Source organism: Ceratina calcarata, unplaced genomic scaffold (genome assembly GCF_001652005.2).
Source record: "Ceratina calcarata isolate Rehan_Ccalc_2016 unplaced genomic scaffold, ASM165200v1 scaffold25, whole genome shotgun sequence".
NCBI classification, from domain to species: domain Eukaryota; kingdom Metazoa; phylum Arthropoda; class Insecta; order Hymenoptera; family Apidae; genus Ceratina; species Ceratina calcarata.
The window spans coordinates 1850880-1874891 of record NW_017147017.1 but is presented as its reverse complement, the minus strand read 5'-3'; the positions used below and the strand labels follow the sequence as shown (position 1 = coordinate 1874891).

Genomic DNA, 24012 nt, shown 5'->3' with positions numbered 1-24012 from the left:
CATGCATACCGAGTACCAGAAAGTTTTCTTTGGATTACTGCTGATTACCATAAGAGTACATGCAAATTTTAAGTCACTATAATTTTTCGAAAAACCCATGAATTGATTTAGAATTTTGCAGGTAGCTTTTTAATAGTAATAGGAATCTATAATAACAAATTCAACATGCTAGCATTGTTTATCCAAGGAAAAGTCACAGTCCTTTATACGCACGCCGTCGTGTTTGTTTCGTCACGCGTAAATAAGCGTTTAATTAGCTCGCCCACGTTGTAGCTTTGTCGAAAAGACGCGTGGGAGAAGAAGGAAGGGAAAAAATATGAACTTGTGTATAAACCTATATTTATCATTTAGTTTGTTGATTAAAACTCGTTCGCATTCATTTACAAAGTGGAAGATTAAAAACTGTCGTCAGTACGAGAAATCTATTTTAATTGTTTCGCCAGTAAATGGAAGTTTGCAACAGAGATTTAATTAATACAGGATGAAATGTCTGCGCACTGTTTCCCGCTTTGGCTTTCGCGTTTCATAAGATAAGCAAGATTGCGTTCGCGATGCGGTCGTTCACTGCACGGTTGAGACAGTGTCAAAGAATGAAAACGTTTCATCGTCGAATCACGCGATTCTTTATTGAGCCGCCGCCGCCCCGCGTCTCTTCGCACGAACCTTCGATGAATTGAACAAAAATGGCCAATTTTTTTACCCAGTCGTTTCCTACAAAATTTTATGAGATGTACGAAGGCCCGTGACCGACCGTATGGACAATCACATACACACAGACTCCTTTCCTTTCCACCTCCGGTTTCTCTCGCCAGTCATTTGTATGTATACTTACGTAAATAGATGAACGTGCGCGTGGTTATCACACGAAAGCCGATGTAAGCACATACACGTCGGCCAACCGAATACGTAGATAACAATTTTTTATCTATCCTCCTGTCTTCGCCGCTATCATTCTCTTTCGCTTTGATGACGCCAATGCACTTTGCCATTTTGTCCATAGAATACCTCGATCACTATGAACGAGTTTACGTCTGAAAAGGATCTTGCGCCTCGATGGTTGAATCGAACGTAGCCTAGATCATAAGACAGGTGAAATTGATCAAATGAATTCTTTCGATACGGTAATGAAAATCTGCAGCGCACTTATAAATGCGCACGGCGTCTTGTAATCCGTAAACGCATATAATTAACACTGTGACCCGAGAGAGTCGTATAAACGGGTGTCTAAACAGTTTCTTCTACTTTGCTCTTTTTTAGTATTTCGCCGAACCGACGGGTGAAAGGATCACAAGTTCTTACTCGGTTAATCTCGTTTCATTTATCGTTCATGTTTATCGTCGATAATGGGATTTCGAATTGAACCGATAGCCGCGGTAATCGTTATCGACCCGCGTTCGCATCGTTGTATTTGCACGTCTTGAAAAAAATGTAATCGCCGTTTAAGAACGCCTTATACAATTTTAAACGCGCGCCAACCTCGTCAATAATCACGAATGCAAATCTAATGTGCGATCTAAATTATATAAATTGATTGGATAACGCGTGATGGACATTTATTCGCGTTTCGCACCTCCATGGTTTCGTAATGTCTGCTTATTTCGAACCACGTGCACGCATATTCAGTGAAAAAGTGCAGATACAATCGCGTTAAACTATTATTGACGTCATACTTTATTGTTAGTCATAAATATTATTGTAAAAATTATGGGATAAAAAAATATGTCCTAGCGCTTAGTTACAGTAGTAGCGCAATATAACATTGTCCGATGAAATTCATATACTGATCGATGCAATAATCGTTACAATTTTTCATGTGACAATCGCTATAATGATTCATGCTTAATACTGATTGATACTCTTCTCGCCTGAAGATGTTTAGCCATTGAATACATTCATATCCAAATTCTCTGTTTTTCGTCGGCTTTTTCAAATCTTTCCTCCTTTCTTCTGTGAAATTCCCACTCCTTTTTCTTCATCCTCCTTACGTCTGAACCCTTTCAAGCGAGCCTGCTAGCTGTCGCATGCTCCATCTCTGGCAATCGTTACGGAGCGATTGTCTCTCTCTTTTCCTTGTAGCATCTCGCTTTTTCATTTTCTTTCTCTTACTCTCTCCTCCCTCGCAATCTTCCCTCTCCTTGTTCTCATTCTCCGCTCTCTCATTCACTCCGTTGCTGTCTCTCACCTCGTCCCTATTCAGTTAACAGTCGCGATCTTTGTTGGTTATCAACTTCCCTCTCTCTCTTTATCTCTTTTACTTGTACCCACATGTTCTCGCTTTCTCTCTCTCTCTCACTCACTCACTCACTCTCTCTCTCTCTTTTTCCCTTCCTCCCTCCCTTCCTCTTGCTCCCCTCTCTGGTTCGTTTCGATTCTCGAGACCGCGAGTGACTCGATTCGCCTCGACGGCAAGCAGGCAGTGTCGGCAGTCGCGGTTACACTCGCGCACGAGGCGTTACGTACGGTTCGCATAATTATTAGTACGCAACGAGAGAATTAGAAAAAAGTATAAAATAGAAACGTGCGTCGTATTCGCATTGTTTTCCTCCTCGCGGACGAACCTGTTGGTGTTTCACGAGTGAACACGTTGATTTAAAAAATTTCAGCTGCGTTTCGAAAGACGAGTCCGGTTCAAAGTTTGAAACGTGAACTCGCGGTTGTGCACGCAACAAAGAAACGTGTCGAGCGACGATCACGTCGGAGTTCAGTGAAAATCGTTAAATAGAACGATTTCAATGCAACTCGAATCGGTTCTAGGGGCTAGTGTCATAAAAGTGAAAAAGTAAACAAGGTACGCGCGTGTAGTCGTGCGCATTACGTGCGCGCACGTTCAGGTGCTTTCGAAACAAGAAAGTCTCGTAGCAATCGAAACAGGAAAAATTTTAATTGTCTGTAGAAAACGGAAGATCGCGAGGCAAGACATAGCGTCTTTTGGACGTCGGCCGACTCTTGGTGGAGGAAATCGGCATACTTGATTTCTTTATTGGAGTATGGCAACGATAAGGAGCACTCGCCGGACAAGGAGAATCGGAGCAAACTGAACGTCGAAGATACCAACTGCATTCTTCTTTGGTGGAGGAAGAAAGAAAAAGGAAGAGCAAAGTGGACAGGAAGCAAGCTGCTCGTAAATCTCGTGTTTCCCGTTCGCATTCTGCGTTAAACGTCGGACAAGCATTTTATATTGGGGTGAAAAGAAGTTGCGCGCGAACAAACATGCATACACGCGTGCATCGCGTATACAACTTGTTCCGATAAGTCTCCAAAGTCAGCTGTTCGCAGAAGGAACAGTGGTGCGCCGCGCCAATTTCGTTCTCCAACGATCGACGCGTACAAAACTACGTTATCGAATTGAGATATTTAACATTGAGAAAGATCAGTGATTCGCGAAAATGCTGAAAAGTCAGTTGTCCTATCGTCGTTTTCACTCTCCCTCGGTCAACGTTTGCCGCATGTGCATAAAACTGTCGAACGTAATTTACGAGCAATTTACAATTAGCGAAATTGATCGGAATCAAGAGCCGTGAGAACGAGGTGATCCATTCGATATTTAGCGTCGATCGGTTCGTTAAGAGGACCAGTGCTCGTTCCAAGGGTATTGAATCCTGACGATCCGGAAACCGGTTGCTCCTATCGTGTTAACAATTAGTGTCACGTTTTCTAACGAACGGTTCGACCGATCTTTAAACATCCTTTACGATTAATGAAAGGTGAACTGGAATCTGACCGTCGAAAATGCAAAATGTTTAAACCTTCGAGATTGGCGGAGGAATTATTCAGGGGACGTTGGTTCGTTAAACGCATTTAATTATCGTCGAGGTGGCCGCGCTGGTCGCGTGGAGTCGCGTTATCGAAAGAAATTCGCTGCGAGAGGTCGTGGCTCGTTGCTACGTAGCGATTACACCGGTTCCCATTCATCCGACGCGCCGGAAGCGAGTAGGACGAGGACGCAAGCGTGCTTTCTCGAAGTTCGGAGCGCACGTGCGCGTGCGAGTGAGTCAAAAGTGTTTCGGAGCCGAATCCGTTGGAGACTCGAGGCTCGAGCGTGCAAGAGATCTGATCCGTCGAAAGGAGGAGGATGTGGTCGTGGCGAGGAACAGCGGCCAGCTGGACAGGCGAGCGTCCTGCGAGACGCACAGCCGTTCCTTGAAGGACGCGCGCGCGGTTTTCGTATCCGGAGGATGGACTGCTGCTCTGCTGGCTCTCTCCGTTGAAAGAACGAGTTGCGTGCCGCGTGCGAGCCTCGACACTTGTATGACCGACCACGCTCTGCCTTATGAGCCTGATTGTGAACACTTCGTCGAGGCGCCTCGCCAGGCTCAGCGCACGATTATGCAGCTGAAGAAAGCGATGCTCAAGATTTTCGATCAATGTGAGTTACCGATTTTGCTTGTTTAATCATCACCAGACCACGGACGTCTTGTATGAAACGCCAGAACCGTGTTGCACAGTATCAATTTGAAAAATGAAATCTACAGTATGTTCATCGTCTCTCTTCGTTTTCTCCTCTCGCTTTGCAGCATTGTTCTTTAAAAGCTTCTCCGTGACTTGCACCTTAGGCTCCCCTTGGCTCAGTTGTGATTGTACAGAGCAACATTGTTGCGATCAGATATCACAGACTGACTTTTATGCACGATTATTAATAATGCAACGTAGCATAGTTTACGGTCCATCACTGTGTTACATACCAGTCGCAACGTAATCTTAGCTTGTTTGCGATGTTCATCACGAATAAAAATGTTCGGGCCATGATATCATACGATGAATATCGGCAGACACATCACGCGTACATGCATATTTGATGAATCTGTAGAAAAATTTGCTGGGCAGAAAATGTAATGAATGCACGTAAAGTCAATAATGTGCATTATACGTATGCGCCAGTATACATTGTTACATCCGAGGAGTGAAATCAGTCTGAATTTTCATTTAATTTTTTTTAGATCAAACAATCTAATCGCGAAGGCTGTTGAATCGATTAAAACGTACTCGTTGACGAATGAAATAAAAGAATGAAATATTATAATTTCTCTCTCTGGACCAGTGTAAGTATGCGAAAAGGAGAAGTTCGTCTGTTTTATCTTTGCTGCGACGATAAGAATACGTACGTGCCTGGTTACATGCGGCTACTAGCTACGAAACACGAATCGTCCAGTGCCGACAAGGCTTAAACAGAAGCTACTGATAAACGCTGTTGTTGCGTCTTCTAGATTACGGAAACAACTGTCGAAAGTATATCGCGACAGTGATGTCATTCACTATACATCGGATATCGAGTCTCGATGCGTTTTTATCAACGACGTATCACGGTTTCTCAATCACTTTGATTTGAACTAATTTTTCTGCCCAGTCAAACTGATTCTTAATACCCTGAATATGTTCTCCTCTCGTTCTGTTCGTTATCTCGATTCTCCTTGTATCTATGATACTGCATGTAACAACAATTTGGCGTTCTCTCCGAAAACAATGGATTCGCATGCTGGTTAATGAAATTCGAGTTACTGTTAAAGGAAATAGTGTGAGAATTCAATTGGAATATATATACGTGTGTCTGGAAATGAATACGAGGAAGCGACTAAAATCGACGTGAATCAGGGAGAACGGGCTCGGTGACAGAGAATCGTATCGAGTTATCGCGAAGGGGCTATGGGTTTTCGCCTCTTCGATACTTTCCACGCTAACCTGTCGAGCTATTACGCTATTACGACCTGGGGGCCACTAATGGGGCCCATGCTGTGCACGAAGGAATCACGTTACGCACGCATGCAGCCCGGGCGTGTGCACGCGCCTCCTCCGCGTCCGCGGTACATACCTACTGGTACACGTACTTACGTATGTACGTATGTACTCCTATAGGAACGCGTACGCCACGTAACGCTCCGCAGTTTATTGCACACATCGAGGCATGTCCGCGGGGGAAGAAACGGTTACACACGAAATACAATACTTTCGTACGTGACACTCGAGCAAGCCGCCGCGTCGCGCCGGCGTTCGTATAGTCTCGGTGATTCTGCCTCACCATTGCGAACGAGTGAATCCGCGATGAGAATTTCGCATCTGCAAATCGAGAAAGCCTACTTTTTCGGTTTTCCGGAAAATTTTAAATAACTGTACAGCAAGGACACGTAGTTGTCGCTTTAGAACATTAGGGAACCTTGTACTGAACTACATCGATGATGTCGATAAAAGAAATTGTCCGTATACGTGGGCACTATTAATTATGCGAATGAGTTCGCTCGGAACGGAGCACGCGGCTCGGAAAATCCTCCGTCGTGGTGCGAACGCGATTGATAAGAGGCATGAACGAAACCGTGTACGTAATGCGACGTAGTTGTCGCTTGGCTACGTTATCAATAGCTCGTCGGCTGCAATCGCACGGGTAATAAATTAGATCCGCTCGTAGAAGAGGCATACACGAGAGCGTTTCTATTACGCGCGGTATAAAAAAAAGAAAGTGCGTTATGGAAAAATTCGGTGCATTCGCTGAAACGTCGCACACTCGAATCTCTCCCCGCAGAGCTTCTGCAGTAGTGGAACGAGAGTGTGATGGACAGGTGTAGGAAGTAGGAATTTCATATTTTCATTCAGGATTCTGTATTTTGCCACTCGCTCGTTATATAAATATTGTAATAGTCATCGTATGAATTGTTCTCTCAATTCTTATGACAACATTTATGCAGCCAGCTTATGATGCAAATGGGGGAAATAGTAACACTCGAGTCGCTTTTTTTTAACCCTAATCCGTTCGTTGCGTCAGGCTGGAACGTGCGCTTCTAATAATCCTGTTATTAAATCGTATGTGGGTCGATGCAATTTATCGAAACGAATCCTGCACGTAATCAGATTGATTTTCTTAATTCTAATAAAGGGACTAATCAGGCCAGATGTACTACAGAGACAGTGGGTGCGTTTTATCAGACGACAATCGTCATTCTGCAACATGAGCTTGAAATTTCGATTGAATTTATAATCGTGTTAATTCCGTTTTTGAGAAAACGAATGAACGTTGGAACGGAACAGATCGCAGTAGGTAATTAGAAAAGTGGCACGCACGTGTCGCAGCTTATTACTGAAAAATAATAAAAGGACGCGAGAGGCCGAGTAATTTTGAATCAGACTTCGTGGCACAGTCCACTGTTGAAGCGATAGCGTAATTGGATACTCGTATCGTTGCAATTACATTCTGCCCTAGAATGCGCACCCTAAATACAGATCTCCTCGCCTTTTTTACCCCCATTCAATTTTTACTCGCGAGGGAAACGTCGGCAGATTTTTTGCCCGCGTGGGAAGTCGCCCGCCGGAGAGGGGTAACATTTTTTTTGTTTTGCGCACCATCGGGAGAGGTGCTCCATCATCCGTTATTCCGTGGCAAAAAGCAAAATATTTGCTCGCAGTCGACGAAGCCAGTCGGGCGGACCGGGCCGGAAATTCGCGACAACCGAAGCACAATCACGATTTCGCTTACTTCCGTCCGTTGATAGAACTTGGACAAACACTTTTTTCTACCGTTCGTCAGACTTTCTAGTCGTTCTCTCGAAAGAAGATCCGCCAATGCGAACGTTAATCTTTTACAAATCAATTCTCAATTCGATAGATCATTTTAGTCGGTTAAATGGCATAAATATCTTTCGATGCCTTCCGAAGCAGAGTAGAATTTCATTAACGATGACAATTACAATGCTATTTGCAATCTCCGTCGTTATGTAATGGCGTAACGGTGATTACCTCAACCGATGCGAGTTATTGTCTAAAACGCGTGTCTATCGCGAACATCGCTATCATCTAATCGCATTTAACCGCAAACGTAAATTTACACGACGTACGGAATATTGCATATTGAACGGATCGCCCCCAGCATTCGATCGAACCGATAACGGAATAAAGCGATAAGCAATTTTTAATTCGTCCGTCGGATCATCGCTGGAACCACGAATGCCTTACTTGACGATTTTAAATGAAAGTATAATAAAAAGGCGAACGCACGCTTGACACATCGCATGAAGTTTTGTTTATGCCATAATTCTGATTTTCACGAGGCCTTCTCGATAAACTGGAAACTTTCCAATCGGTCTGTGATTTCAAGCCGTGAGTCATCTGCGGAGATTGTCGGCTAAAAATTCAGTACACGCAGAGTTAGGTTCGTGTTTGCTAAGCGAAGGATAATCAGCGAAGAGAGGCATGGAGACAGGGCTGCTCGAATTCGAAACTGTCGATCTTGTCATCGCCCGTCATCAACTCGTTAGAACTCATTCGGCGATTGCTTGTGTCTTGCGAGCCTAAATTCTACGATTTGGAAGCCAACCAAAGGAACTGAGCCGAAGTGGTTCATTCAGTTCCTTAAATTAGAAAAGCTGCGACATGCCTAGTTCATTTCCCACGTACAGTTCAATTACAGATTTATGTGACTCTCGTTACACGTGCACGTATTCTTAACGTGTGACAATTGTCCCCTTAATACCTGACAATAATCATTTTTATTCAATCAATTTACGCTATTACGCTACATTCCCCGAATTCTATTTCTGAGCTCGTTTGAACAACGAAGTCGAATGGCTCACAGGCAGTTCTACTAATACTATCGCTCCGACTTGCAATCCTGATCGATGATCAATTTTCAGAATCGATTCATTGTTACGTTCCTATTTCGTGGCAGAACGAAATTAAAACTGAATATTTGATGAACAAATTGTCCCTCGGAATAGACGGACAACGGAAGTATTGACAGGTGCAAACGTCAAAACTAAGTCCATCAGTGTCATGTTAAAAATAGGAATTTATCTTTCCAATTCTTAATACCTACCAGAAGGAAATGTTATGCGAAAAAATTCGCATTATGGCCGAGGACGTATGTTAGCGAATGTAACGATAGGCAAATTATTTGGTCGAGGCTATCTCGGAGAAAATGCTTGATTCGGATTGAATGCGAGTGGCTGGCTGTGCTTGCAAGCTTACGAGGAGCTTACGCACGCACACAAGGGCTGAGCGAGTTTAATATAGACGCGGTACGTGCCACGTTCTCCTCTTGCATACCGAAAGTGGACCTCGACGACGAACCATCGAGACTTCTTCGTGGCTCGGTTCTTCGTCGTGGCGCGTAGGAACGCATTTATTTTTCTCCTGGCGATTCCGTCAAGCCAGACGGTACGTCGGCGTAGTATTAACCCTTTCACGGTGCAATAAAACGGTCTGGGAACACGAAAGGGCCAGCGTAAAGCGCGATAACGTATCGCGCACTATTTCCGACACTCTTGCTAATACGCTTTTATATCTCGACACGATTAAATATGATTTTCAACTCATCAAAACGTACAGTTTCATTTTATTTAACGGGATGGTCGGATACGCGAATGAAGCCTTTGAACGTTTACAACCGCTTCACGCTTTTGAAAGGAACGTTTAACAGCGTTCGATCGTTCGTTGGTTTTCTATATCATTCTTCTGAAAACAAAACACTGTTGCGAGATGCGAGTGCGATTAAATCAAGGAGATTAATTGAATTTTTCTCGGGTATTTTTGTGCGACATCAGTCTCGTTCCGGTGAAAAGCTTTTATCAATTTATGCGTACGTTTGAGAATATTCTATTCTACGTGTACACGTCGACGTTAGCTACATTCCTTCGATTCAATAAGGATAACGTGGCAAGGCGAATATGCAAATGCAGCTTTATCAAATAACTTGCATGAATAACAAAAGAATAAATTGCCTCTCGTCGTGTTCCGAGGCAACCAAAATTTAAGCCCATCATATCATCCTTACCCCTTGCCTCGTCACTCGATACCGAAATTTTGTACATGTGCGCCGCGGTAATCGTTTACACATTCATGAGCACGTACATGCCTAATCTAAACGTATCGAGTATGCATGTATAATGTATTTAAATAAATAAATAAGTATTTACTGCCATGTGATTATTAGATAAGATGTTTGCGAATACATAAAATATCGAATTAGTTGAGTATTAAAATTGAGCGACGTAAAAATTTGTTTGTGCATCCGTGATTTGGTATAAATATACGTGCCCGTGTGTGCAAAGGTAGGAATAGGAATTAAGCCTAAATCGTGGAACGCTAGCTGATAATCGATAACGATACTGTGATGTCGCAAAACGTCTCTGCATCGAGGTTAACTGTCAATGACTGTCGTGCGGCACACATTCGCCGCACGGTAATAACATGCTCGTTCGCGAATGGAAGCGTACCTACGTCGCGTCTCGCGTGTACCAATGATTTCTCGCACAAAAAAGCTGAACCGTCGATGGAAATCATGTGCTGAACCTCTGTACATTTCCATTAGACTCAAACTAGAATACCTAAGCTTCTGTGAGCCCTTAAATAAAAACAATGAACTTTAATAGTTATTATGTATTACCTTGAAAAATCATTGGGAAATTTTAGAATTTTCTCAAGGCTATTATAAAAGTTATTACATCTTGAATTCTTATATTGAACGGCAAAATTTTGATTTAACTTATGAACTAATAAACAATGAGAGAATTCTGTAATTTTGTATAATTATAAATATATGTTCAAAGAATACTTCAAAGATGAAATAATATCAACTTCGAAGATATCATTTAAAATACATAATGAAAAGTAAGCGAAAGTAAGAATTGTAGGGTTTGGAGATAATGTAAACAGTTGCAAGCCAGATACAGTCATATAAAAAAATGTTAAAACCATACATTAGAATGTTGAAAATTCGCTGTGGTTTAAAAAATACGTCGAACGATGTTATAAACTTTGCTTCTCTGTAAATATTATTTTCCCTAAAAGTTGATCGCTTTAAATATTAAATTTCGCCACGTTTCTTAAACTGTTATCAAAGATCTTACAACTCATACAACTTTCAGAAGCATTCCCGTAGTTCTATTGTTTCTTAATCCATGGTTTAAATGAAAATCTCAGATTTTAAATTAAATCAGTGTTTCGTTTGTAATTATGAATAGCCACGTAGATTTATACGGTACAAAGGAATTTAATATCGGACGAAGTTGTCGTTCCGCGTATGTAAGAAGCGTGATTCAATAAAAGCTGATCGTTAGTTTTAAAAGGAATTTCACAGACACGCGTTGAAAGTCCGTGTGGTTAAGAACGTTTCGAATACTAATTGCCGGCTTGAATGAAAATTCCATCGGTACGTGCACGAACGCAACCGCGGCCACGTATTTCCGCGACTGCAACTGCGACTGGCATCGCCACGGATTTTGCCTATAAATCACTTCGATAACTCGACGGGCTTCTGTAAACAGGGATCTGCTACGTGTACGAGAAGAACATTTCATTTTCTGTCGATGACACGCCCCTACGTTATTTCAATTTTTTAAGCTCTTTAAATCAATCTGACGAGCTAATACCGAAGATCGATAGACCGAGAACATACACAGAAGTACGTCTCATAAGTAGACTATTTGATGGATTTATGAAAGAATCGTGTTTGCAGGAAATGTGCATACCGCGTATAACGCATGAAAGTACGTTCTATTTACGGAATGAAATTTTCTCGAATGAAACTCGAAGCCTTTGAAGAACTCGTTCCCGATTGGAACTTGTACAGTCAAATCAAAGGAAGAGAAGAGAAACAATGGAAGGAAGGGTACCAGAAGATTTCGAGGAAGGAAGAGCGTGTAAAAATTAGTGCGGCTTATAAATAAGCTTTGGAATGAATTTTTGCATTGGAAATGCATGTACATACGCGAAACGATAACCGATATAAGCCTGGGGATATCTAAGCGAGGCGTATGTATATGTTTAACGAATATCTTGGCGCCACATTTCCGTGAGTCGTCGACGACGCGGCTCCGGATCACCGGTAGGCCGTTGCGATAACTCTCGTGTCAGCCGGCTAGCGATCGTACGGACGAGGGGAAAAAAAGCCGCTGAAAGCGGCAAGAAACACAACGCGGCATCGTTTCGAGTCGACAACATCCGTTTAATGAGAGCTAAAAATCACGTAGACCTGGCTATTATTTCTGCTTTGAATCGCTGCAGCGTCTTGATAACGCCTTCATACCTTTTCGCCTGCTGCTCGCCATTCGGCGAACTCCTGTCGTCTAGTAAATTACGGAATTGAAGCGATGAAAGTGCCGCGAGACGCAACGGATTCTTATACGAATTCTTTATCGACACGGAACGCGAACGAACGTATCGGTGATCGCATTTTTAAATTGCAACGGTGAACGATGCAACGGTAAATGTAAGAATGAACAAATTGATTCGCTCGCACGTAGTTTGCAGCGGTATAAACTTTTTATATCAGATGTGAAAAATACGACAGTCTCGTCGCACATATCGCTTTGTTGCAAAACTAGACGTCCTTTAGATATGCGATTGCATATACTCAGACTCGAAAGCGTTTTTTGAATTTTTAATGCTGGCTGCCAATCAAACGGTTGGATTTAGCTATAGAATAAATGAATATGCGCATTTCAAACATCTAACGGATACATGTTACAATGTAACTTCTATTTACACATTTTACCTACAGCCAAGATCGATTCACCAACACCGTCGTACAAATAATGCTGTCGTATTGTTATGAGAGAGTCCGAAACTTGTACAATAATTCTTTTCCAATACTGAAGTAGATATAAATCGTTCAGGCATGGCTAGAACAAATGAAAAACCACTTTTGACTTTCATAGTAACTGGCGCGAGCGTGTCGGGAACGAGAGACCTTGAAAAACTTTGATTTACAGGAATTTATCACGTTTCAACTATCGGAAATGTAATCTTAATTACTTCAAACCAAGTTAATGAATCTTAATCTAATCCTGCGAAATGGTACGATCCATAAATCCATTATCGATTCCAATTTCTTTTTTAATCCCTTTTTTCTGTCAAACTTCTGTTATGCTCGCTTATATTTCGATTATACAAAAATTCGATATCGCTCTTGTAACAACATCATAGCAAACAAACACGTCTCAGTAATCATTTCACGATTCATAAACGCTTTACACAAACAAGGATACACTGGGGGGCGGTGTACGCATTTACGATTTATTAATCGAATTAAATTTATTTCTAATTCGTCTCTCGTGTCAAAATTTCACCGTGCACATCCACTTGACTCGTTACGAATAATTTCATATTTAAATAAAAAAAATAATATACAATTTCGTCCTGATAATAAAATACTTTACCCACCCGTCTTCGAATCATTGAATTTAATTCATGTCTTCCTTTTCCTCGACGTTACGCTCAATATTTGTATTAAATTCGGTGTACTGTGTTATTCGAGACAGAAGAAATAAGTGAAATTGCGAAAACGAGTGTTTCGCGTCTGAAAATTGGTAAAAACTACGGTGATACGATGCGAGACGCGACAGAGAACGCAAGAACAGAACAGAGCACTTCGGTATAACGTGATGCGTTATCGGAATCGAAGAAGGCAGGTCGGCTAGCCACGCGAACGCGAATCGTTCTCGAATCGTCGTCGTTTCGCGATCCGCCTTCGGTGCCCCACCGTTCGTCCAACTGTCGTAAGTCGTAAACGTAACGTAACGAACGGCTGCGGCCGGAGAACGAATCGCTGCACGGAGAGCGATTATGGTTACAGCCCGGAAGCTGCTCAGCTGCTGCTACTACTGACGTATACACGGTGATAAGAAAGAAAGAAAGAAAGAAAGATCACACGCTTCCCTGATTTACCCGATTCTCGGTTAAGAACTCGCATGGAGACCGTGAGCCACTTATTACAAGAGCTATGCCCAAGGATACGATCTAGTAATTAAAATACGCGATTGATAAGACACGTTGCTGCTTCTGGTGCAAAGTTGATCCCTTTTTTTATCACCCTGTATAATGAAAAGAGGTTGCACGGTAGCCAAAAGGCAGAAAGAGAGAATGGGACGGAGGTGGCAGAGGAGAGAGGTGTGAGAGCGAAAGCGGTACGTACGAGACAAGAAGGGAGCAAGATACGAAAAACGGTAGCATTGAACTTGACACGACGACGAAGTACCGTGGTCCGGTTGTAAGAGAAAGAGAATAAGAAACAGGAGAAGAAGAAGAAGAAGAAGAAGAAGAAGAAGAAGGAGTAGTAGTAGAAGAGGGTCCCGGTGGCTACCGAGATTCGAGGAAGAGAGCAGAAGACGAGGGCGACTGGCCGAAAAGCAGGTTTCGGGCCCCGGGTTTGGTAGAAATTCGATGGGAGTGGGAGGGAAGAGAGATCGACGAACGAGATGCGATAAATCCTTCTTATTCGTTCGCTTGTTCCGCTTTTCAGTCTTTTTTTGGGAGGGGGAGGCTTCGACCTTGTCGTGATCGAGACGGTTTCGATGCTCAACGGTCTCCTGCTTCCGGTTCCTAGGGAGTTGATTCCATTGGGAGGTATCGAACACCTTAAACTTTAGCATTTCTCCTTAAACACTTCAAATACATATTTCTTCATTCATTCATGATTTCGGTATGTAAATTGTACTCGTGTCGAGGAATGTCCATATACTGCGATCGAAACGTGCAATTACTTTTCCCACTGTTTCCTCTTGCATAATTTTATTCACGAGCTCGTGGCAACGTGAGAAGAACCAGTAACATTTCATTATTAATTTATCAGAAGGCACTGAACACTCTATTTATTACCGCGTCCTTGCGTCTATGAAATTCCGTAATCTCACAACTTCCGGCAAACGAGATATCTCGTTTCTTTCACGTTTCCTCATTGAAATCAAGTGGCCTTAAACTTATCTATCGGTATCTACTACGTTTCAGAAAATTCATTATAATCCCTAGAAACGGAGAAAAAAGAAATTGTACACGTTCTCTTCCTGTATCGTTCTTGTTCAATAACGATGCGAGCTGCGTAAGATCACTGGAGATTAATTGAATCTCTCTCCGAAAAAGGAAGGAATTGGGGAAAATGGGGACGGGGCTAAAAACAGCGTTGCGAAAATAAATCTGCTGTACATAGGATGTAATTGATGAACCTTGCGCACACTTTGAAAAAAAGAAGTTCGCGATAGCGAGGTTGCTGCGATTACGCGCCGCGCTGCGCTGTGCCATGGCTCCATTCGTTTTCAGGCACGCACGTGAGGGAAAAGGAGCCACGTACACTGTCATCCATAAGTTTCACCATAGTTCTGTCAATTCTAGTATAAACGCATCAAATCCTTGTCGTTGTATTTAAACACGAAACGAAGTTAAAAATACGAAACGGATGATACAACAACCTTTTGTTGAGAGAAATCGAACGTTATGTTCTGCTTATACAAACTTGCGAACGTTGGGTGTCCGACATGAGCGCCAAGGTTCGGGTTGGGGTTAATTTGAAATTTTTCGGGTCAGCAAACACTCTGGTTGAGACTGGCACTCGAACAAGCTCGATACTTATGGGTGGCAGTGTACGTACGTAGTACGTATATGTACGTACGGTACCATAGAGAAAAACATGTTGCGCGAGCACGTCTGCACTTTCCTGCGAAGCAGCCGGTCGAGCGAGCAAGGCAAAGGCAAAAGCCGTGAATCGTGCAAACGCGAAGAGGAGAGTGTTGCGTTGTGTCGTGTGTTGGTGGAAACAGATAGGTCAGCTTGGCGCCACCAGGCCGAGGCGCGAGCCGTGTGAAGGCCGGTCGGTCGCATGCTCTTGTTGCTGGCTTATTGTTCTTTGATATCCCGCTGCCCGTCACCGAACGCCTCTTCGGAAATCATAGATCGTTGGCCAAATCCATCGAGAATGTTTGTCCCAATAGTCGATATCGCGTAGGATTAGGACGTTAGTATTGATAACGGGACATGGGAAAAGAAACGTTTCTCGCGGAGGCAACCGGTTGGCGATGGAAAACGTAAGTTATCTTGGAAAAATGTGTAGATAGGGAGAATACGTTCGATGGTATTGCGTTGGCCTCGGCGTTAATCCAATATCGCCATTAACAATCATTTTTCTAATGCAGTTACGCTACGCTACGCAGATATTTGATGTTGTTATGAAACGCAATGACTATTGAAAATTGCGTGGACGATTAAGTAATCTGATAAAATGTACTCGAGATCGGTCTGATCTCAGATCGGTATCGCTGCACACTGTTTGTTATCATAATCGTTCTGTTACGGTTCATCCGAAACTAAAACAAGCCGCGTCACGTTCCGTTAAGCAACCTCTGCACAGAAAATTACATTTGTTTTGCATTGATAACGATATCATTTTTTTTATCTTCCTATTGCAACTTTGTTCACTATGCTGGCTCGCCTCTGAACTTTGCACTTGAAATTCTTTTGAACGAGAACTGGAGCTGCTATTAATTCGATGAAAATTGTACAGCGTAAGCGCAACGCATTTCATCACGATTTTCACGGTCTTTTTTTAAACAGGACAATCGAACTACTGTTCGTTCGATACTTTTTAAGTTTGCCAAAACGAATTTAAACGAAAACGCTTGATCTTTTCTCTCATTCTATATGTATAACAGGGTTTTGCGTTACAGAACTTGTGCTCGTTTAATGTTCTTACTTGTTGACAATTTAGTTTCTCCCGAAAGTAGTACGCTCTTATCGAAACAATAGTTGAGTTCGTATCCAGCAGAGATTTTGCAATGCATCGACTGAACGGCGAAGTAAAATGGGAACAGCGTCGTCCGAGTACACATTTCTCCGGTTTTGTATTTCGCTGTTTTACGATGAGGAAGGTAGACGTTGCCGAGCCAAGTTGCTGGTTACTCTCGACGAAGTCAGACAATGCTACCGATACATAGGTCAGCTTGGCGCCACAAAGCAGTATTCCAGCATGAATTTACATCGGGAAGACAAAAAATAAGTGCTTCTCTTCGGTCAACGATGACCCGTACATTTTTCAATCATGCTAGTTGATTTTGCCGTTGGTAAACACTTTTATTTGATACTGTTTAGTATACCATTCTACGAGCTTCATTGATAACTAGTCAGAGTCAGGTGCAGCTCTTGTTTTATTGATACAGCTGTACAAAAAATGGGGAAGTTGAACATATCATATTACGATACTGTTATACTTCTACGTTTGATATCGTACACTGAACCGATGATTTTAACGGAATTATTATACAAAAACTGTAATCATTCTGAAACGAGTTGTTGGCCATCGTTGCCGAGTTACACGACTCCGAATAAAAAATACATTTGTCGAGTACCGTGTTTAATTACTTTACGTGGAAGGTAAAGGTTGCCCGGCCAGGTTGTTGGCCATACTCGAGGAAGTCAGGTAAACGTGGTCGTGCACAACTGCACACAGATAGGTCAGCTTGGCGCCAGGGAGCCGAGGCGCGGCGCGGAGCGGCGAACGAAGGCCGCTCGGTTGCGCTCTTGTTTTGCTACCTTATTGTTCATCGCCATTCAACACCGGCAGCACCATAATGCGACTGCCACTGTCACCATTAGCGGTAAACGGGCAACGCTCGGATTCCGCGCGACTGGATGATCCGATGGAAACTTCAGGAAATCGTCGAGCGAATTTTACCAAGAAGTGAATCGAATGCGCGACTTCTTGGTACCATCGGATCGGAAAGTGCCGCTCCGCATCTAATTCCTTTCGAGAGCTCGGTATCGTCGATCATTCCTGGTGGCCTGTAAATCGTACAGGTGGTCAGTTCGATAAGGAAATTAGCTGACGTTATCTTGGCTCGGGTAAACACGTTTTTATACGAGCGATAAGAATTTCTTCTCGACGCGTTCATAATTCTTAGAAAGATTTAAGCAAAAAGTGGTCGATCTTCCGGCAATGACTTACAGCTCATGATAATAAATTCATTGGATTTGATTTTTATAAATCAGTACCAGGAATCGTTAGGTATTTTTCATAAATTAAAATACGGTTAAGGAGGATTGGATTGCTATATTGCAGCGAGTCTTAACATAAATTAAAAGTCGATGAAGCACATTCCTGGACGGTACAAGTATACGTACTGTGTACAATTATAACATTGTTCGCGTTGCATGTTCCGTTCGGTCATTCTTATCATAATTACGATCGTCCTATTTATCTTCATTAAGATTGATAACCCCTCGCGCAGAAACACACGAGCGTGCGACACGTAAAGGAGGTAACCGCGAAATGTATGCATGCAGCCGCAGGCCATGGAAAATGATGTCATTAATTGTAACTAGCACGTGTTCCCATCGTTGAATGATGTTACCGATCGGATACTGGATACGTCAGTTTCATTTAAGAAAAGTTAACGCTTAATTAAAAGCAATTGCTCCGAACTTATTGGAGATCAGAGAACGCTTTAACGTCGACAAGAAGATATACTGTATATCATCGTGTTCAATGGTAATCGATCAAGCATTCAGATTAACGAATAATAACGTGTAACGAATAAGATAACGTGTTCTTCAACTTTCCCTGTAGAAAAGACTGTGGATCGTGAGGATTGCGATTACACTGCGTTCTAGCGAAACCCATTCTGGATCGTCTCCAAAACTATTATAGAAAACGGTCGCGCTAGGCATGACGTGATAATGAGGCAGAGTCCCTAATCGTTTATTTTGAATCACCCAGAAACCGTGAAATCTATTGGACAAAGAACGACGTTGATTGTGAAATCTGTCGGATTTAACATTTCCCTGTGCCATCTAGAATTTCTTGTTACGAAATACGGAAACAAATCCATTCAATTTTCCTCTTAGCAAATTACGTTTTGCTTTATCCAAGCATCGGAAAGATAATAGCGAGACAAAACGTAATTTGGTAGCCCAAAGGAGACTGTAATGCGTGTCATAAACCGTCGGCTATCGGCGACGGTGGATCGCGTTTGGTGGCACGGATAATGCGATTAATAAGTATTGCACTTTGTACGCGTGGAACACGACGAGACGGGTACGATCATACGACGATGACGTTTCACGGTTTTTCTCTGATGTGCAACATCCGCTCGCGTATACCGTGCGCACGCCTGTGTAGTCGTAGATATTAACAGACAGCGAAGATGAGAGAGAGAGGTAACGAAAGAGAGAGAGAGAGAGAGAGCGAGGGAGTGAGTGAGAGGGGGTCGGTGGGAGGCAACGGAAGAAAAGCATAAGAACCAAGCATGCAAAACGTGTTGGAAAAGGTGGGGTGCTCACAGTGCGTTCGAGCAAACCCGAACGGAGCTTCATTCTGGCTACCTATTGTTCTTGCTGACGAGTTACAAATAACGCCACATTGTTTCACTTCAACGGAGTTACCAGAGCATTCCACTCGCATTGTCCGACATCTCTCTTTTTTAAAGAGAAAAATTGATTCATTTTCATTTTTAGTACCAGATCTCTGTCGATGAAAAATCGATTTATTGGAATTTTACCCGCGTTAGTATTCAAGAGTTATGTTCTATGTAATTTTTTTTCCCAACGTTTACCCCGTCCGTCGTAAAAAATGAGGACGTAATCGTGTCCGAGCGATCGGATAAGAGTGATCAATGATATTAAGATTGAGGTAAACAATGGTATTGGAATCATCCTTACATATAGCCAACCTCTTATCGTTAATCTCCATCGAGATACACTCGTCATCCGATCGTTAACTTCTTGTATCGTCGCATTTTGAATATTGATGTTTCACCTTCGCCATCGACCAGATTTTCCATCGTATAATGATCAATGCGATAATTGATATAATAATTAATGTTGCGGTATTGGACGTGGAAATGTGCGTCGACTGTACTTCGTCAGAGTCGTGTATCGGCTGAAGTGTAAGGGAACGGAATAATCCCGAAGCGACGGGCGTCGGCGGAAACTGTGGAAAAACACGAGGCACACGGGTAAAATTCCTACGTGGAGCAGAACCGGGGTTTGTTCCCACTGTAAAAAGTCCCATGCTAATTCACCGCTGAACGCTTGAGAACTCAGCACGGATGAATGCCTCGTGATCCTCCGGCCGAGCTTTTGGACATCCGATTATGCTCTACTACGAGCTGCCCCAGTGTACTAATAAACCTTCCCCCACACCCCATACCCTTGTTATTCTTTAAGGCTTCGAGCCAGAAGAAACTTGTATTCTTTCATCCGTCTTTCAACCGAGGTATTAACAACACTTATAAATGTACGTCTGAAGTTAAGAGGAAACTGTCAAACAACTACGACGTCTACGAGTAATTTTATTATAACTTCTTTATGAGCGTGTATAAATGTTGACAGACCAGATGATGTTTATATCAGTCTGTCGAGTTAACAAAATTATGTGTCGAGTTATCGACAGACGAGCATGCAAATTATTAAGGTATGCGATTTGTGAGCAAGATGAGAGTTCCCTGGATAATTAAGTTGGTTGATTGGCTCCTCTTGGGATATCCACTTAGCTGGGGCGAACCTCTGAGACTTGCTCCTCGCGTGTGGACACTTATTTGCATACGTCTACGAGCTGCGTTATGCAGAAGTTTTAAAAACTATTCGTTCCTCTACTTTATAAGTAATAATAACTGTCATCTTCTGTACAGTTATAAACACATTCTACAAGTACGGGCTGAGTCAGTAAAAAGATATCGTTTAAAATCATTCAGCGGCCATTAATTTCACTGTTCTTACATACAGGCCTGACGATACACATTTTAATCGATTCAAATACAAGCGTAAATTCGTTCAATTAAGTGCATCCACACGCGTGCACGTGCTTGCATTATGAATCGAAGGAATGGATGAATGAGAAACGAAGAAGCCTGCCTCTTTATTCGTAACGAATGATTCTCTTTTATCACGTGCTAGCTGCAACTTGTTGAAACCCGTGTAATGTTAAAATTTAAAGTGAAATCGAGATTGTTTCCACCGTCTGTTCGCGGTTTAATGTACCTCGGGGAGGAATAAAGATCCGTCGTCGTTCACAGTCCGACTCCGTTTCGCTGTGTAACTTATTGCGTGAAACGTTCTCATCAAGCTCACCGAGCGGTCTCACCGCGAAAATGAAGAGTTACGATCCTTGCGTTAAGGAAACGCTGCACCACCGACTTTCGTGGTAACGAAGGATCAAGGTTACCAAGATTTTCTCCTATACGTAACCAAGTACTTTACGCCGTGTTAACGACATTTTTATTACCGCGATGCGCGTCAATAAAAGTGCTACTTCCGTATCTCGTGACTGCAAAATCGATAAACATCGTACAATACTCGTACGTATCAAGTTCGATTTACGACTGTACGCATTATAAGTAATTCTATCGAAAAACCATATAAAAATAATTTGTGACTCGTTAAAACGGAAGAATTTGTTTATTCAACGAGCTTTAGCAAACGCAGGACACGTATAAGAGATGCTCCGATTTAATAAGGGAATTAATCAATTTGTTGAATCGCCGCGCGTGATATTTTTACAAAGTAAAATTGGCAATTTCAGTAATGCGTTCGAACCGAGGTTTGCGGAGTTGAATAACGTTGTTTGTTATAAGCAGCTTTACGAGTCTCGTTAAACTGCAACAGTCAACAACTCGTGGAATCGTGTTAGCCGCTTATGCGTATACATCTCTTTCCCCGAAGCTTCTTTATATTGTTTAAGAAAATCGCGTTGGTCAATGGCTATTTGTATTTATAAAGTTCCTCGAAATCGGGGAAAGTCGTGAAACGTGTTACACGTTGCCATAACTTATCCCCTTCAACGTTATTGCTGTCCTCGTAATGTTTATCTGTTGGCAAAAATGTGGATCGTAATTCTACGTTGCTCGTTGATACAGTTTTCGAGATCAGTAAGAACGTTTGTTATTTTCCACGGTGGTTAAACAGTAGCCCATTGGAAACGTAATAAAATGAGGAATCGATAAAAGTTGTGACAACGTTGATTGCTTGGTGGATTGCTGAGATCATAGGATAATTGATAACAATGCAGAAGTATGAAGAACATAAAATGCAATGTACTCACATTCTATGTAAAGAAATAAAATGATGATCAAATGGCATGTTATAATTGAGAACGTAAATCACATGTTTTAAGTTGACTTTCTTTACTGTATGAATGAAACAGCTTGGAAGACAGGTAGAAATCCGAAGGATTCGCTCTCTTTATTTCACATTCCAAGTGCTATAAAATTTCATGCTACATTTGCCTGCCTAACAGTAAAACCGAAAAAATAAAACCCGAATGCGTCGCGTAACATTGCAGATGTTGTATCTGTCGTGTATCCTTCGATTTTGTTTTATGGTAGGTGAGCCCATGTAGGTAAAACCCAAAGTCATAAAAATTTATAGTCTGCCACTTGAGCATAAAGAGAGACAATCGAGACAATCGCTGAATTGTTACAGCCCCGATTCTATTGCCAATCCGTGACAATCTACCTCATCTGCATATTTCTGCTTATATTTTTCGACACGGTTCAAAAGAATTGACCTATCAGTAAAATGGTTTCGATTTTAGTTGACATTTGGAGCACTTTAAGCGATTCGAATCGTGTAATATTTCTCGTGCACATTCGTGTGTTTCGATGCGATATCTGAAGAGGTTCGGTGGATGAATGAAAAATGTTTATCGTTATATAACCGCGTTACGTAAAGTTGATCCCTGTTATAATTCGTGCCTTTTAGCCTGCGGCGGTGGTCGAGTCGATACTGCAAAACTTTTCAAAAGTTGAGTCAGTGGATCGTGACGGGAATGTAGATTCGATTACGACGCCATGCCGTCTCGGAATTTCCGGCATTGCCAATGCGCTGCCCATCCTGTAATTTTTATTCCGTCTTCGTTGCTCTCCTCTTCGGACAATTTAACGAGGTCATAAATTGTTACTGATAGGAATACGTTGCATCTGTTTTCAAGTATCTACTCCTTTTCCTCCGCAGAAAAGTAGTCTATCGAACGTATCGTGTTAAGTTCATAAATTCTGCATGCACTCTTTTCTTTCATAGGAAGAATTTCTGTTAACCATGAGTACTATTTAAAATTGCATTAATTTTGGTAAAAGGGAAACGTAGACGATGTTTAACGAAGGACGCTATACATCGTAATAGTCTCTTATAGAGATATCTAAAAAGTAATGGAAGGAGAATAATTTGAAGAAAGATTGTAACGGTGCCGATTTGTTGGTCAAGTAGGCCTGCACTTGCGGAGCATCGAAGAACCGAGGATGACGGCGGAGACGGCAGCTCCTTGTGTGCAGGGATTGCAAGGGGTGCAAACTCCCATGGCGGGCCAGACGTTGCAGCAGATGCAGGACGGAAAGTCCGGCGGTTACTATTCCTCGACTTCCGCCGTCTACGATCCGGAATACGCCCGGATGGAGGCCTGGCTGGACGAGCACCCCGACTTCGTCAACGATTACTTTCTCAGGTTATTATACAAAAGATTAAAATTTATATTATATAACAAGTCGATAACCGTTAATCGGGATAACGCGATATCACGTGTCAGGCTCCTTTTATACCTGAGACTAAGCTTTTTTTTTTATTAACTATTAAAAAAATTGACGGCTTAATCGAATTACTGCCTTTAACGAAAGGGTGTAAACTCCCAAGTCGTTTGCTGTTCATTTGTCACTAACAATGGTCAATAACTACTTTTACGAACCGCTTTAATATCGTATAATATTTTTCGTTCCTGTTTTAATACGTGATGCTCATTTAAAGGAGCATTACAATTGAAAGCACGGTGGATAATCCAAGGTACGCGTCTGGAATTAACAAACGAAAAGAGTTCGAGCGGTAATTGTATCGAAATGGGGATAGAAGTTGCCTACAACCGAGGATACGATGCTTTCAAGTGGTAGAAGTCGTACAAATCGAACAGATAAAGTTTCCTCCGTGGCGTAAATTTAAGAACAACAGCCATTGTGCGTGACGTAAGAATATCGCGTTTCTCATTGTCAGTTGCCACGGCGTAAATTTTACATTCCTTTCTTAAAAGATAGTTATCAGTTTTCCAAAGAGAATGTGTGAATAAGGAATTTATTCCCTTAACCAATGGTCTACAAGATTTATGATTTATCGCGTATCATGAATATCAAGATAAGTAGAATAGAATTGACTTCTGATAGATCGATGTAACGTGCATGAAATAACTTGAATTCGCCCTCGTCCTACTTACTCAATAATTCATATAATAGTAAGTAGGCTAGTCGTAAGTTGCAAAATTGAAAATAAGAAAGAATGAATGGGGTATTAGGGTGA

General features: G+C 42.1%; 1 protein-coding gene across 10 annotated transcripts in view; it reads left to right on the top strand.

Moving 5' to 3' along the window:
• LOC108622930 (dual 3',5'-cyclic-AMP and -GMP phosphodiesterase 11) overlaps window positions 1–24012 on the top strand; it is a 44640-nt gene that overhangs the window by 14287 nt on the left and 6341 nt on the right. For 3 of the 10 annotated variants that reach the window (XM_018021089.2, XM_026811866.1, XM_026811872.1), the window contains one exon: window positions 22942–23176. In XM_018021089.2, the coding sequence (XP_017876578.1) occupies window positions 22942–23176 (235 nt within the window). Of the gene's footprint in view, window positions 1–144; window positions 4367–22938; window positions 23177–24012 lie in introns of those variants that run through there. The other 7 variants (XM_026811867.1, XM_026811865.1, XM_018021090.2 and 4 more) reach the window with 4 other exon arrangements.